Here is a 15,848-nt window from a genome sequence, read left to right on the forward strand (position 1 = left end):
TATTTATCGTGTAAATTTAAAACTACCTAAAGACAATTCAAATAAAAAATAAAATATAAAGACGACACAGATCAGACCAAGTTATACGTAATTAATCTTAAAATAGTAGTATTTGATTTATTTATTAGCACTTACTAAAGCATATTATATCGTATAAAATAAAGAAAAGTAAAAGGTGTTAAATATTTTAATCAGGAGTATATTGTCGTGGACTCGTAGATTAGGAATCGAGGCACGCAACGCAACAGCATATAATTAAATTTCCGACACTTCAGTCTCTCTCTCTCTCTCAAAAAGGTTAGAAACACGCACAGTCAAACCAATACTCGCGGCTAATTTTGTTCCATAAATAAACCCAGTCTCGCCGGAATAGGATTTTAATCCAGCTGACACCTTCCTCGCCGGAAACATCTTCACTAGCTGCCGCAATTCAACTTTTCTCTGCTGATTCATCTCCCGATCTCTGAGGTCGGTGTGTGTTTTGATACATTTTTCCGATCTCTTATTACAAATGTGTAATCGTTAAATCTCAGAGGCAGGTTTAAGATCTATTGATTTGTTCTGAGAAAAACGTCTGCAATTATCACTCATTTCTACTTGATATTTCTCAGACAGTCATTATTTGTCACTCAAACAGTTTCGTGTGTCTGTGTTTGTATATAAATGCTTTGCTTAATGTTTGTTTTTTGGGATAAGAGATGCAACAACGGAAGATTTCAAGAAAAAACCCCCGAGACATCTCTTTTCTGGAAGAGGTTTTCTTTACTAAAAATAGAATTGTGGAGTGTTTGGCGCATTTATCATTCTCTGCGTGTGTTTTTCATGTATTTAGGTCATCTGGTCATGAGGTTTAAACAATTCTCTATCTCTCTCTCACACACAAACACACTTACAACACACAATCACACGCATAGTTTGCATCTTCGATTTTTATCACATGTCGTTACAATTCACTGCCTGCACGCAAATGGCATTTACAGTTGCTCAAAATTCCAATAGTTAACAGGCTCTCGTTGTTTAGATTAGTAAACGTAGGATTGAAGTTTGACTTTGATGTCAAAGTTATGATTTCATAGGTTTGATAGCGAGATGAAGCTATCACATGGTTGATGATGTGGCTTATGCAGTTCAAGTTTGAATCTTTTGCTGTATCTGGGTCCGGATTGTCTTTCTATAAGAGTAATGATTTGTTAAGAGGAAAATTTCATACTGGGTGGCATCTTGTTTTGTTTCCAGTTTCCCCTGTGGATTGGAGGTACTAAAGTGAAAGACATAATATGATAGCAGATTGTTTTCTAGTGGCTTCAAATCCTTAGCAAGTTGATCCAAGTAAGAGATGATGTGTAATGTGTTGAACATTCATGGAGAAAAGTGTCTGTGGGCTTTCATTGTGGGCTTCTAGGTGATATTTAAATGTAAGAGAAACAGGGATACATTAAAGAGGACCATTTGGAGTATGCTGTTGGCCTAACATGGAAGTCTAATCTATTGGACTTTATATTTACACTTAGAGCTATCTTATATCCATTTATCTATGATCATTGTTTGTTTGTTTCTGTTCACGTGAGTTATTGATATACCCTTCATTCTAACAGCTGCAGTTTGGTATGAAAATATATATATAAACAAGAGCTGTTGATGAGGGAAGCTAAATCATGGAGGAACCTTTTTAGGAAAAGAAAACTCCATTGTGATTTGGTGCGTTTGACTCTGAGACAAAATTTCTGTTACTTTACACTCTTGAGAATTTTTAAAGGGATTTTAATAATGTAGGTTCTATACATGTAGGGATGTTATGGCATCAGGATGAAACCGTTTATGGGAGCTGCTTGTATCATAATGCTGTATATTGTATATAGAACCACAAATTATCAGTATCTGGAAACCGAGGTAAACATTTCATTTGATTGGATTATTGAAGACAATTAGAATGGGTAAAGATCATAAATCTTGAAAGATTGAAGTTACAGGCAATGTACTTTATTCAGGCAAACTGCAAGAAATAGAGATGTACTTTATTCAGGTTTTAAAATGTTTTGGAATTGTCAAGCTCATGGCTTCACTAATATGAATCTTTTTGTTATTTGTCTCATCAGATGGAGTCAAGATTGGATCCACTCTACTCATCAAAGGTAGATTTTTGAAACCAAGGGAATCTTACTTCTCTCCTTTAGTCTCTGACTCTCTGTACTGTGTTTGTGAGTTTGTCAATGGGATAAAATCTGAGTTTAGGTTCCTTTTTTTATAAAGTTAATGTGATTTTGGTGCTATTTTCTAGGAATATGCGTTAGCTTCCACAAATTTGAAGGGTTTACCTCGTGGTATTATTGAAGCTAAATCTGACTTGGAATTAAAGCCTTTATGGTCCACAAGTAGCTCAAAATTAAAGGTTAGACACAAACCTTAAGGGTTCATTGCAAGAATTAGCAATGCAGTTTAATTGATTTGTTTATTGTAGAATAGTACAACATTCTACATTTAAAAATCTACCCAATTTAATGTGCATTGTTGTAATGGAAAGAAATGAAAGTAGGATGCTATAATGAAAGTACATTTTGCTATTTCTTGCATTTAGCTTCTAACTTTTAAAAGTTTTAGTTTCAAACTTTCAATAACAATAATTTTCATGGTCTTCCAATTGTTGTGTATTGAAGGGCGATGTTTCAAGTACACATAATTTGCTGGCAATTCCAGTGGGTCTCAAACAAAAGCGTAATGTTAATACTGTTGTTCAAAAGGTACAACCATTGATTAACATCTAGGCCCTGTTTTATTTGTTACCGATAACATAACATAAAAAAAGACGTGAATGCCCTCCTCGTTCTCATCATTGAAAAATATCCCTAGAAAGCGTTTCCAGTTATGTTTTGTCCTGTGTAATGAACACAGCCCTTAATGCTCTATATTTATAGTATGTTTTTTGATGTGTGAATTAACATTACTTTTTGTTCAGTTTCTTACAGCAAATTTTACAGTTATCTTATTCCATTATGATGGAAAAGTGGATGGGTGGCGTGATCTTGAGTGGAATGACAAGGTCATACATATTGTAGCCCACAACCAAACAAAGTGGTGAGCTCATATCTGTTTGTTAAGGTTAAGGTTAAGGACATGACAGAAAAAAGTTGCAATTTTTTATAATATTATTTCGTCTGTGCAAAAGACATAAATGCCCTTCTCTTCTCATCCTCCTGAAAGATATGAAAGAGAATTTAGGAATCATTGCCTACAATATCAAGAGATCAATAAGAAAAAATGAAAGTAGGATAAATAAATTGGTATTTGTTGCATTTAGAGCTTTGTGTATATTGTTTGTATGATTAGTGTATGGGATATTATGTTAGGTGGTTTGCAAAACGATTTCTGCATCCTGCTGCTGTGTCCATTTATGATTATATATTTCTGTGGGATGAAGACTTAGGAGTGAATCATTTTAATCCCAGAAGGTAGCTTCACGTTCACCTGTCACATCATCTTTATCTACTTTTATTATTCATAATTAGAATGTTTTAATTTATCCCTCAATTGAGTAACCATCTGTAGTTTTTTTTGTTATATTTACAGATACTTGAATATTGTTAAAACGGAAGGATTGGAGATATCACAACCAGCTTTAGATCCAAATTCGACTGATATACATCATCGGATCACAATACGGAAGAGAACAAATAAGTTTCATAGGTAGATATTTTCAAGTCAAAATTCTCACAATGTTGTTATAGAAAGAAGCAAAAGGTATGTTTTGTGTTTGGTATGTTAATGAGTAGAGTAATGAGACATTCTGTTTTACAATTACAGGAGGGTGTATGACAGCAGAGGCAGTGTGAAATGTTCAGATGACAGTGAAGGCCCACCATGTTCTGGGTAATTCATGTCATGACTCATGACTCATGAAGGTTTATTGTTCAAATGTTTTTATTTGGTTGTGTTGGTATTTTTCAGATTTGTAGAAGGAATGGCTCCAGTTTTCTCAAGAGCTGCATGGCATTGTGCTTGGCATCTTATTCAGGTAATAATAGAAACACTTTAAAGTTTGATCCAATTATTCTCAGTTGATAAGCCTTACAGACTTGAATGTGTTTACTTCCAGAATGACCTTGTTCATGGATGGGGAATGGATATGAAACTTGGCTATTGTGCACAGGTGAGTTTAACTTTAATTTTTGTTTATTTTGTCTTCAAATAACTAATCTTTTGTGTTTTTAAGGGGGATCGGTCGAAGAAGGTGGGAGTTGTTGATAGCGAATTTATTGTTCATCAGGGAATACAAACGTTAGGCGGGGCTTCTTTTAAAAAGGTTATTCATTTGGACTTAATTACATAAGAAACTTTCCTTCATTTGTTTACTATAACATGCCCATAATTAAATTATCTCTTTTTTGCAGAGTTCTAATCATGTGGATTTGTTGAAGGTATTGTTCCTTTTTTTTTCATTTTATGTTTTATCTCCTTCTGTTCAACTCCATCCCTAGTGATTCATAAACAACAAATGTATATTCGTTGATTTTCTTTAATATAAAGTAATGAAAGTATGGTGCTATAATTCACAAATAAATGAAAGTACACTGCTATTTGTTACATTTGGTCCTTCATATTGTACGCCAACTTTGTTGGTTAAACTTTTCTTATACTAATTAATGTTTTCATTGGCTCTCTTTTTTCTTCAGAAACATGGTGTTGATGTGCGAGCTGAGGTGAGGCCCCTTTACTTGTTAAATACTTGTAAATATATGTTTCTTGTTCAGATGAATTTTGATATAATATTAGTCTGAATTGAAAATCCATCCATGTTATTGGTTAAAGTAAATATTTGGTTAACAAACAGATAAGGAGGCAATCGACAACTGAGCTTCAGATATTTAAAAAGCGTTGGGAAAAAGCAGTGAAAGAGGATACAGCCTGGGTGGATCCTTTTGATAGAAGAAGAAAACAAAGATGAGAACCAATCACCCCCCACCCAGGAGTTTTGACCCTTTGTTTAGGTTAGTTTTTATTTTAAATTTTAAATTTTATTTTACTCACATTATTTAAATTTCACATGAAATTGTTTTGACACCAAATATTCCATAGTAAATGCTCCTTCCTCTAAATCTCTCTATCCATCAATCCTGCTTGCCAAATTTAGCTTTTCACTGCAAACAATTCATTAATGCGAAAGTGAAAACACTATATATTACAAAAAGAGTAAAATATATTTAGCTTTTCACTACAAACTTTATCTATTAATCCATTTAACTATTATCTAAACTCGTTAAACAGTTATACTGTAAAGAAAAAGAAAAATACTAGTTCAATAGCTAAGTCGATGAAATGAATGTAATACGTTGTTTTTTTCTATCTATTAACTCGATAACCGGGGAAAAAATGATTTTTCTAAATGGTCAAAAAACATGGAATTCAATCATTATAGAAAATAGTTAAATGGCTAAATTGATAATTTGATTATAGTACTACTTCGTTTATGTATTTTACCCTTATAAGAATAAGCACATACCTTTCGAGTTTCCACAAGAATGCTGACTAGTCCGTACAAAAACCACCAATGCAATGGTTTTATCCAACAGTCAAAAAACAAGAGACAATTGAATAGTGAAGATCGTGTTTATAAACGTCTGAACTAACATGAACCCATACACCGTGATATGGTTTCATTGTTCTCGATACATGTCATTGCAATATACATATTGAAATCTATTTGGGCTGCTTTTGTTTACACAAATGCAAATAGTTTTGTTGGGTGATTTATTATACTGAAGATAATTATGCTTTTTGTACAATGACAGATCTAGAGCGACCAATTGTCCCATTTTGTTGTACCTTTTCGATTGGATTAAAGTCTGAGTTATAATGTGGTGCATGCCAAATGCAATACAATGTGGTTATGTTATGTTTTGTCCTACACTACATAAAAAATAAAAGTGATATTGTAACTTTGTTACATTCCATGATGATAAAAACTTACTAAAACCAAATAAGATTGTGATGAAAAATTTATATTTGCAGAAATTAAAAACAAAAACTTAATTTAAATCATGAAATATAAATGTAAAAAGATTTGTGTTATTTAGAATTATATAAATAAAAATGGGATGTAATACTACTTTTCATTCCATACTATGCTGAAATTTAAAAAAAAACATATGTATACACTTTCATTCTAAAATACATTCTCATTCTACTAGAATAAACTCTTATTCTGTTAGAATACACTTGTGTCCACCATGTTCCAAGCAACTTTGTTGTATTTTTAGTGACCGAATCCTGAAACAAAACATAAAGTTATACATGAAAATCTATATACAAATTCATTTTAAAAGAATATTATTGTTGATAATAATGACAAATTTAATTAGTTTCTATAAAAAAAATTATAATTATGGATATAATTTAATATCTATCTTTATTTAATTAAATAATAATTTAATTTTTATTAAATTCTTATTACTCCATTCTAATATATAATAGATGTGGGGAACACATGAATATATATATATATATATATATATATATATATATATATATATATATATATATATATATATATATATATATATATATATATATATATATATATATATATATATATATATATATTAGAAATAATTTCAAGGATAATTTGGTAATTTTATTATTTTGTTTCGGTGTTGCCAAACACTATATAATGAGTTCGCTCTGATTCTGTCAAGTACAATTCTGTCAAATGTAGTTTTGTCTCGTCCAGTCCCACTACCAAACGCTACCTTAGAGTTTTTCACATATTACATTGAAAGAGAGTTTTACTTTCACGCAACCATAACTACACCCTCAATCGTTGATACACTATCTACAAATGTATTAACCAAAAGATGATTTTGATTGAATGGAATTCGCGTACATATACAAAGAAAGATCTTGAAAATATGGATATGTTACAACAATTTAAGAAGACTAAATCTATCCTTATCTCAAATATAGAAGTAAATAAACGTGTGATGAAATATATAAATAAATATGATACAAAGAATTGCTTATGTGTTAATATACTTCCTCAAGATGGACGATCTGGAGAGATGTCCAATCTTGGATATGAGTAAGAAATCTGTGTATGAGCAATAACTTTATTAGAACATCAGCTAGCTGATCGCCGTCTTTGATATGTGTTACACGTATAGAACCGTCTTGAACCTTTTCGACGATGAAATGAAAATCTATTGCGATATTCTTCATTCTTGAATGAAATACTGGATTTACGGAGTAATGGGTAGCACTTAAGTTGTCACAGTATATGGTCGGTTTAATGGTGGATGTAAACCCTAGTTTAGAAAGTAAGGAAATAATCCATAACACTTCGGTTGTTGTAGATGCGACAGCCTAAAATTCTGCTTTGGTAGAGGATCGGGCTAATGTAGGCTGGCATTTTGAGCTCCAAGCTATGGGATTAGAATCGATATAAACAATGTAATGTGTGGTGCTTCGACAAGTGAGTTTGTCTCCTGCCCAATCAGCATCGGTAAATGCATGCAAATGTAATGGAGAATAACGACGTATGAATAACCCATGATGAATTTTCCATGTAGGCATCGAAGTAAACGTTTTAGGGTTGCCCAAAGAGTGTTAGTGGGGCGATGCATGAACTGTGAGAGCTTGTTGACAACACAAGCTACATCCGGGTGAGTAATAGATAAATATTGTAATGCTCAAACAAATGATCGGTAATCTGTAGGATTTGGTAATGGTATGTTATCATTGATCAGAGGTCGTCAAAGTTGTAGAAGTGGGTTAAAAATTACTCATGTTAGCCTTTGTAAGGAGGTCAATAATGTATTTGCTTTTGGAGAGGAATAATCCATCAAAATGACGGAGGACTTCAATTCCAAGAAAGTATAAGAGATTGCCTAAGTCCTTGAGAGAGAACCCGTTGGCAAGAGTTTTGATGAAGGAATAGATAAAAGAAGAGTTGGGACCAGTGACAACATACACAAGAATATATATTAAGGATGTGATAGATTTACAAACAAAGAGAGAGGGATAAGATATTGTTGTTTTGAAACCAAAAGAGAAAAGAAAAGACTTGAGTTCATTATACCAAGCATGTAAAGCTTGGCGAAGACTGTAGATTGCTTTATTTAGTTTGCAAACATGGGAAGGATAGGTCAATAAACTCGGGAGGTTGTGACATATAAGTTAATTCGATGAGCTTCCCTTGTAAAAAAGCATTGTTTATGTTGAGTTTGCGAAGACACCAGTTTTGGGAGGTGGCAAGGGATAGAATGAGACGAAGAAAAGTGAGTTCGAAAACAGGACTAAACATTTTGTGTAGTCTAGACCTGGTCATTTGATGGAAACCCTTAGCAGCTAAGTGTGCTTTTAAATGGTCGACAATATCATCGGGGTTTAACTTAGTTCGAAAAACACATTTACATCCGACAAGGTTAGGGGCAGATTCAGGTGATACAAGGGTCCAAGTTTGTTTTTGAATAAGGGCGCCATGTTCATCTTGCATGAATTTACACCATTGGGGTTGTTTAAGTGCTTGAGTGATGTTTTGGGGTTCTGGAAATAGTCGAGCAATGGATTGATAAAGAAGAAAATCTTTGTTGTGGTATTTAGAGTTTGGTTTTCGAGTTGTTGAGTGTATAAGAGGGAGTTTTTAGTAGGTTGAGTGGAATCAATTTGAGGAGATGTAGTGTTAGTGGTATTACGAGAAGTATTTGATGTGTTGTTAGGATTAATGGAATAAGAGGGGTTACCACCAGAAGAATTAGGTGGAGGTGGGGGATTTTGTGGTAAGGGCGGTGAGAGGCTATTATCAAGAGAAGTGGGGAGGGGTGGGTTGGGTGAAAGAGGATTAGATGGAAGAGGGGAAGGATGTAATTGAGGTGTTATATTAGTAGATGAAGGTGAAGATGATGATAAAGGGATGAGATCACCTGTAAGCCAAGTGTCGGGGTTTGGTGGTGGGGGTGTGTTTGTTTGAGTGAGGGTTGTGAAATCCTTATTTTCTCGGACAGAAAAGACCGTTTTGTTTATGCTTTATTTTAAAATCAGAGTATCTTTTTTTGAAGAATAATATTGCGGAATTTGTTCCCAGAAAACATGATAATGATATTATCAAAGCATTTCCAAAGAAATGTATTTTATTTATATTAAAACATTGGGATGTCATCGTCAATACAGAAACACAAGCATATACAGACCTTACATTAATTTACACTAATGATCTACATCTCTCTGAATCCCTCAGTAGAATGTACCTTTAATATTGCTACTTGTGATACAATAAACTGAGTGGATCAGGTTGGGAAACCTGGTGAGTACATAGGGGTTTCAACCCATAATAATATAGTTAATTTGTTTCTTCACATATTTCATGTCAAACAGTTAACCTAATTACCCATCCCCATTTTCTTTATTTATTCTTCCCTAAAGATTTATCCTAAGGGTCATCTCCTACATCGTATTTACCTCTCATCGCCTTACATAACATTTCCTTATATGTTCGTTACTAAAGACTTTTCCTAAGGATCATCGCCTACATCGCATAGAGAGTACTGATTCGGGGATTACTCCCCCAATACATGTCTAGTAAGGGTTAGAGTATCATCGCATGAATACGTAGTTACTACATCGCCCGAACTTGTAATTCATCACCTACAGGTTATGAGCCTGACGGTGTTTCCACATGAATTGTTTAGATTAGTCAGTGGTCGCCATCTATACTCTGCTAGATGACTACATCGCAACATCGAGGTCAAGGTTATGACATCTCCTATTTAAGAAATTATAGGGTTTGTAGTGGAGATCTGGATACCAACTTGGATCGTGTGAACACTTTCCGAACTGATATTTCTACCCTATGCCTGGGTTACAAGAAATTCAGCCTAGGATAATTCAAGAGGACACTTACCATTCTAGGCACAAAAATCGTAAGCCAAATTGTTAGAAAGATTATGTGAGTGTTTGAAGAAAAACGAGAGCTAATAATATTCGTGTGTCTCTTCTAAAAGGAAGAGCCATTTATATATAATAAATGAGATTAGGGTTTCATTAGGGTTGGGCCGTCATGAGTTCCTTTGGAAGCAAGTCAGGGTAATTCGGATTTTAATGAGGATTTAGGGTTTCCAAAACTGACGAATTTCGTCAGTTTTACCATAATCACCCTCAAGAATTTGTTTTTCCACTATGTTCCCATATGTATTTCGTCAGCGGGACCCCAGCCAGGGGCTTTGCCCCTTGGACCCCGATAGGGGTGCTGCCCCTAGACCCCGCCAAAGGGGAACTGCCCCTTTGGAAACACCAGACCCAGGGGTGCTGCCTTCGGACCCCCGACTTGTTGTCGAATCAACTTCTAATTTGATCTTATACATGCGTCCACTCTGCACAAACCCGTACATATATTAGAGTACAAATTATGAAGCCCCTTAGCTCACATGTTAGTTCCAGTTACATAAAATGACATGGTGACACTAAAATCACCAACATCCTAACCATCTATTATCTCGCATCACCTATTAAACATTGCATATCTATCATCACCTGTAACGCCCGTAGATTCGGGCTAGTCAATTTAGAGACGATAGGCGTCAAAAATGAATTTTTGATGAAAGATTATTTAGAATGAATAATCTTAACTAAGTTATAGTATAGTTACAAGGTTTCCGTACATATAAAGAACGTCGAAATCCGAGTTATAACGAAGAAGTTATGACCTGTCGAAGTTTCGCGACAGAACCGGCACGACACAGCGCGACGTAAAAAGTGAATTTACGTTAGAGCGATATTTAGCCTTAGCAATCTAAATGAAAGTCGTAGAATACGTTAAACCATGAGCGTGCATAAAAAGAACGCCCAAATCTGACTTCGTATGAGGAAGTTATGATTTTTCGAAGTTTCGACTTAGCAGTATGCAGCCCGAATGCTCGATTTGAGACCGAGCGGTTTTTAGCCGAAACAATCTAAATGAGAATTGAAGATCTCATTAATTGTAGTAAAACGATAAAAAGATAGGCGAAAACGGACGTCGGATGAAGAAGTTATGATTTTATAATAGAGTTTTCCTGTCCCGGCCTACTAAAAATAAATAATAAAAATAAAGTCAAAATTAGCCGACGGAGTCTAAACGAAAGTTGTAGATCGTAGTCTCACCTACGCGTGGATATAAAGAACGTCGAAAACGGAGTTCGTATGAGGAAGATATGAATTTTTGAAGTTTACTTAATAATTTCGATATTTAATTTAAATAAAAATTGGCCGATATTATCCATGGGGGGAGTCAACGACCTTATCGTCGTTACGCCCTGCGTAATGAAATGTACGCCCCGCGTAAATCGGGCTTCAGCCCCCTATAAAAGGAAGTCGAGTGCAGCCGATTCAGTTGCTCATTTCTTCCCGTTTTCTCGCGTTTTTGCATCGTTTTTCGTGCAAGAAATATCCCGAAGCCCTGGTATCATTCCCGAAGCCCTGGTATCATTCCCGAGCCCCGAAGCAAGTCCCGAGGCCCCTAAGATCCCGAGAAGTGCAATTCCCGAGCCGAAGCTCTGCCCGTGAGGAGTCCGGTTTTTGTGAAGATCTTCCAGATCTACCGAAGAATACTACTTCTACAAGTCGTAGTGCTGTCCGATCATCTTCTGATCAAGTGAGTGTGTAGTTACTTTCTTCTAACGCATAATTATGAAGTATTTTATACGAAATACGTGTTATGTGTATATATATTGTGGTTTATATGTGTGAGTGTGCGGTTACTCTCTTCTAAACACATAAATATGAAACATTAGCTATGAAATACGTGCTATGTGTTATATATTAATTGTCTATATGAGATGGGCTGGGAATTGATGTTTTTATATGGGTGTTAAATGATTTAAACTATATATGTAATTTATATCTACAAATATGTTGGGTAGAACATGGGTAGATGAAATAGTTGATGTGTGTTGAACGAATGTGATAAGAGAAAGGTGAGGATATAATGGTGATGATAATTAGGTGATGAGAAACAGGTGATGATAATTAGGTGATGAGAAATAGGTGATGATAGAAAGGTGATGATAATTAGGTGATGAGAAATAGGTGATGATAGAAAGGTGATGTGAGATGAGAGGAGATACCATAACCTTGACCGGAGATGTGGAAATTTGGCGATGTAGTCATCTACCAGAGTATAGATGGCGACCACGGACTATTCTAGATGACCCCGTGGAAACACCAGCAGGCTCATAACCTGTAGGTGATGAATTATGAGTCGAGGCGATGTTGTGACTATGTATTCATGCGATGATACTCTAACCCTTACTATGAATTACGAGTCCAGGCGATCTTGTGGCTATGTATTCATGCGATGATAGTCTAACCCTTATTATGACTTACTAGTCCAGGCGATGTTGTGACTACGTATTCATGCGATGATCCTTAGGAAAAAGTCCTTAGGAACAAACATACAAGGAAATGTGATGTAAGGAGATGAGAGGTAAATACGATGTAGGAGATGACCCTTAGGATAATTCCTTAGGGAAGGTACTTAAGAAATAAATGGAGATAACGGGGATGGGTAATTGGGTTGATTGTTTGATGATTGAATATAATAATTATATTATTGTGGGTTGAAAACCCTATATGCTCACCAGGCTCCCAAGTCTGACCCACTCAATTTAATTGTATCACAGGTATCGATACGAAGCTGCTTTGCACTGAGAGATTAAAGGAGATGTAAATCATTAGTGTAATTGAATGTAAGTTCTGTTTATGCTTATATGTCTGTATCGGAACATGACATCCCGAGGTTTTATTATTAAATGAAAATACATTCTCTTTGAGAAATGTTTTGATAAGTTATTATCATATCTTGTTTTGGGAACAAATTCCGCAACCGTTTTCTTTAAAAGATTACTCTGATTTTATAAAACAAAGCATAAACAAATCGGTCTTTTCTGGCCGTGAAAATGGGGATGTCACATCACCTTTCTATGATCACATATCTCTCATCACCCATCGCCACACAATACATATTTATAAGTATATAATACTTATATGATTAAATCAGTTAAATATCATCTCATAATATCTTATCTAGCACATAATATTCTCGGCATAGATAATAAGCACATAAGGATGTAATTATCCAGATACTTTATATCTATGTGTAAGATGAAAGTAACTATGCACTCACTTGTTAAAGTGACGATTTGAAAGCATCTCGCAATTGTCTTTTCCTTTGGCGTAACCTAGTATCATTATCACTAAGTCTTAGTCTAATATTTATTGCGACTAATTATTAGTCTAGATTCATCATTAATTCAAAGTCTACTTCACGATCTATCAAGTAAGGATCAGTTAGGTAGGACAACTGGGATGCAAGACCATTTCGGCGTATAACCTTTCTAAAATCCAATAGCCAAGCCAACGTGGCCGTTCTAGACACCTCTCCCATAAATAGATCAATCAATATAACAAATTTGAATCATTAATAAATCTTGTTTATAGGTTCATTATAACGATAATGAACTTAAACACAAATTATACTTAAAGCGTAATAGGTGTAGCTCAACATACAGGGTTTCCAGCGAAAACTTAGAACTCCGTGGTTAGAACTTCGTCGCTGAATCTTTTTTCTAAAAATATTATTGTAGCGCTTTAGCGCTCACTTTACTATACTAAAACTACAGAAAGAGAAGTCGAATCATGAAGGACCAAAATGTTCGGGGATAAGAAGAGAAAGACTCTTGAATCAAGAGAATAGTGCAAGAGATATGAGAGCCTAGATGCTCTTATTTATAGTAATTGAATTTTCAAAAATCACCCTCTATAGTTACTTAAATGACCTTATAGTTATTTAAACGACTAAACAGCCATTTATAATACTATTTTAAATAGATTTAACGATATTTGTACTAAACTAATGTCGAAAGTACTCAACACTAATCTTATAATGACTGCGGCGTCAATACCTTTCTAATGATATATATATATATATATATATATATATATATATATATATATATATATATATACACGTATACATGATTTATATTTTATTTTAATACGTAAATATGGTATTATAAATTATAACTCGTTCATACGAACTATGTTTTTGACGTTTTTTTATATCCACGCGTAGATATCGACGAGATCTACAACTTTCATTTAGATTATGTCGGCTAATTTTGACTTTATTTTTTGTCCATATTTTTATAAAATTAAATGATTTTGCTAAAATTATAACTCTCTCGTACGGACTCCGTTTTTGACATTCTCTTTCTCAAAATTCTTATTTTAAAGAGTACTATGATTTTCTTTTTAGTGGCTTTAGCTAAAAGTCAACAATTCTCTTTGTAGCTTTTTACGTCATACATTCATTGTGCGCAACTAACTTTTATATCTTATAAAAATTATATCTAATTCAGACGAAGTCAGATTTCTCTAAAATTTATATTTTTGGGATCGGGAAGACGTGTACTTTTTAATTATATAATAATATATATGTTTTGGCGCACTTATTTTTACGATTTACGGGTGATTTGGCTGATTTTTCCTATTTTATTATATTATAATATTCATGAAACATATAATATTCATATAATTCTTTTTTATTACGTTCAAATATGTTACAATTGGTGATCCTAACTACTACTTTGGTTAAGATTATTTATCCTAGATAATCTTCTATACAAATAATCATTTTTAACGCTTAATATATTTTAATTGACTAGGCCAAATCTGCAAGTGTTACAAGGGTGTCATAAGGAAATTCTATTTCAGTTAAATAAAAATGACGAGATGTATATATATTTTATTTGTGAGTGGGTCAAGGAGGTGGTAAGCACTTTGGGATTAGGAGTAACTTAAAAAGATGCATGGTTTTGAATGGGATTGAAACTTGTGTTTGGAATAAGGATGAAGCCACGAGTACGCTAGGCATCCAAAGGTGAACAATTTTTCATAATTGGGAATTTGTTTGAAAAGAAGATGATAAGGGGAATCATTTTGTAGAGTGGTAGTGGGTAGTTTATTTATGAGGAAAGTTGCGTAGGTAACTACAAAGGGCCAAAACTGGAGTAATATTTTAGCATGAAAAAGTAAAGAGTGACTGGTTTCGACAATATATTAGTGTCTTCTCTCGGCATACCCATTGTGTATAGGCATGTGAGGTGGAGAGGTAAGATGAGAAATTCCAATAGATGAAAAATGGTGGGCTTGGCGAAGAGGCCCACGACTTTTGATTCTTGTTCAAGGGGCCAGTAGGTAAAAAAGTCATCTTTAATGCTTATTATCTATAAATTGACTAGCTCGAATCTGCGGGCATTACACCAACTCAACTATTCAAAAAAGGCCTAAATCCTAAGTAGCAACACAAAGCCTAATTTCTGGCTAATCTTCCAAATTTGGCCCAAAACCCATCATGGGCCTAAATCCAAGGAAGCCCAACAAGCTAGCCCTAAGCCCAAAACAGAAGTCTAATGTCCCAACTAGGCCCAAACTTACAAACCCAAACTATGGCCCAATAACAAGGACATTAAGCCCAAAAGCCCATTGCTGAGTACGCAGGGTGTACTCAGCTCGTAAGCTTAGCGTACTCCATCTGGGGCTAGTACGTGTAGCTACTAGCCGGGTACACCCGACGTACTCCCTAGTTTGCCAACCTACTCCATTAAGCACTTAATCGGTTGAGACCTTAAGTTAAACTCTCAAATTTGATCCTAAAGGGGGACTTATCACGTAAAGTTGGCAACTTTACACTCATGCATGGCTTAATGAAACTCAAAAGCTCAAAAAGAGATTAATAAAGGTCTTAATGCTTGCATGGACCAATAACCTCCATGAAGTTGACATTTTTATGAACATGGGGACTAAATGGAGCTAAGATCTAGCATCCA

General features: G+C 34.5%; 1 protein-coding gene across 6 annotated transcripts; it reads left to right on the forward strand.

The window, feature by feature from the left end:
- Positions 1-239: 239 nt before the first annotated feature.
- On the forward strand, positions 240-12,758 carry LOC111911919 (uncharacterized). 6 transcript variants are annotated; one of them, XM_052770310.1, is made up of 17 exons: positions 240-468; positions 1,596-1,698; positions 1,789-1,890; positions 2,097-2,132; positions 2,279-2,389; positions 2,655-2,738; positions 2,954-3,072; positions 3,345-3,446; positions 3,565-3,681; positions 3,799-3,864; positions 3,943-4,009; positions 4,091-4,144; positions 4,208-4,297; positions 4,386-4,412; positions 4,668-4,694; positions 4,826-4,982; positions 12,642-12,758. In XM_052770310.1, exons 2-16 carry the CDS (start codon positions 1,639-1,641, stop codon positions 4,937-4,939), a joined length of 1,176 nt encoding a protein of 391 aa, XP_052626270.1. In that variant the 5' UTR covers positions 240-468; positions 1,596-1,638; the 3' UTR covers positions 4,940-4,982; positions 12,642-12,758. The 6 variants fall into 6 exon arrangements, with proteins under 6 accessions (XP_052626270.1, XP_042756667.1, XP_023763445.1 ...); XM_042900733.2 differs by lacking the exon at positions 12,642-12,758 and adding an exon at positions 1,237-1,329 and having other exon boundaries at positions 4,826-5,090; XM_023907677.3 differs by lacking the exon at positions 12,642-12,758 and adding an exon at positions 5,784-5,990 and having other exon boundaries at positions 241-468.
- The last annotated feature ends 3,090 nt before the right edge of the window (positions 12,759-15,848 follow it).

Source organism: Lactuca sativa, chromosome 1 (assembly GCF_002870075.4).
Source record: "Lactuca sativa cultivar Salinas chromosome 1, Lsat_Salinas_v11, whole genome shotgun sequence".
Taxonomy (NCBI): Eukaryota; Viridiplantae; Streptophyta; class Magnoliopsida; order Asterales; family Asteraceae; genus Lactuca; species Lactuca sativa.

Bases quoted from the DNA above. Each gene is read 5' to 3' on its own strand.
- LOC111911919 (XM_052770310.1), top strand. From the start codon at position 1,639: ATGAGGGAAGCTAAATCATGGAGGAACCTTTTTAGGAAAAGAAAACTC. The intron at 1,699-1,788 runs GTGCGTTTGACT...CTATACATGTAG, and splicing joins GAAAACTCCATTGTGATTTG to GGATGTTATGGCATCAGGAT. The intron at 4,695-4,825 runs GTGAGGCCCCTT...GTTAACAAACAG, and splicing joins GTGTTGATGTGCGAGCTGAG to ATAAGGAGGCAATCGACAAC.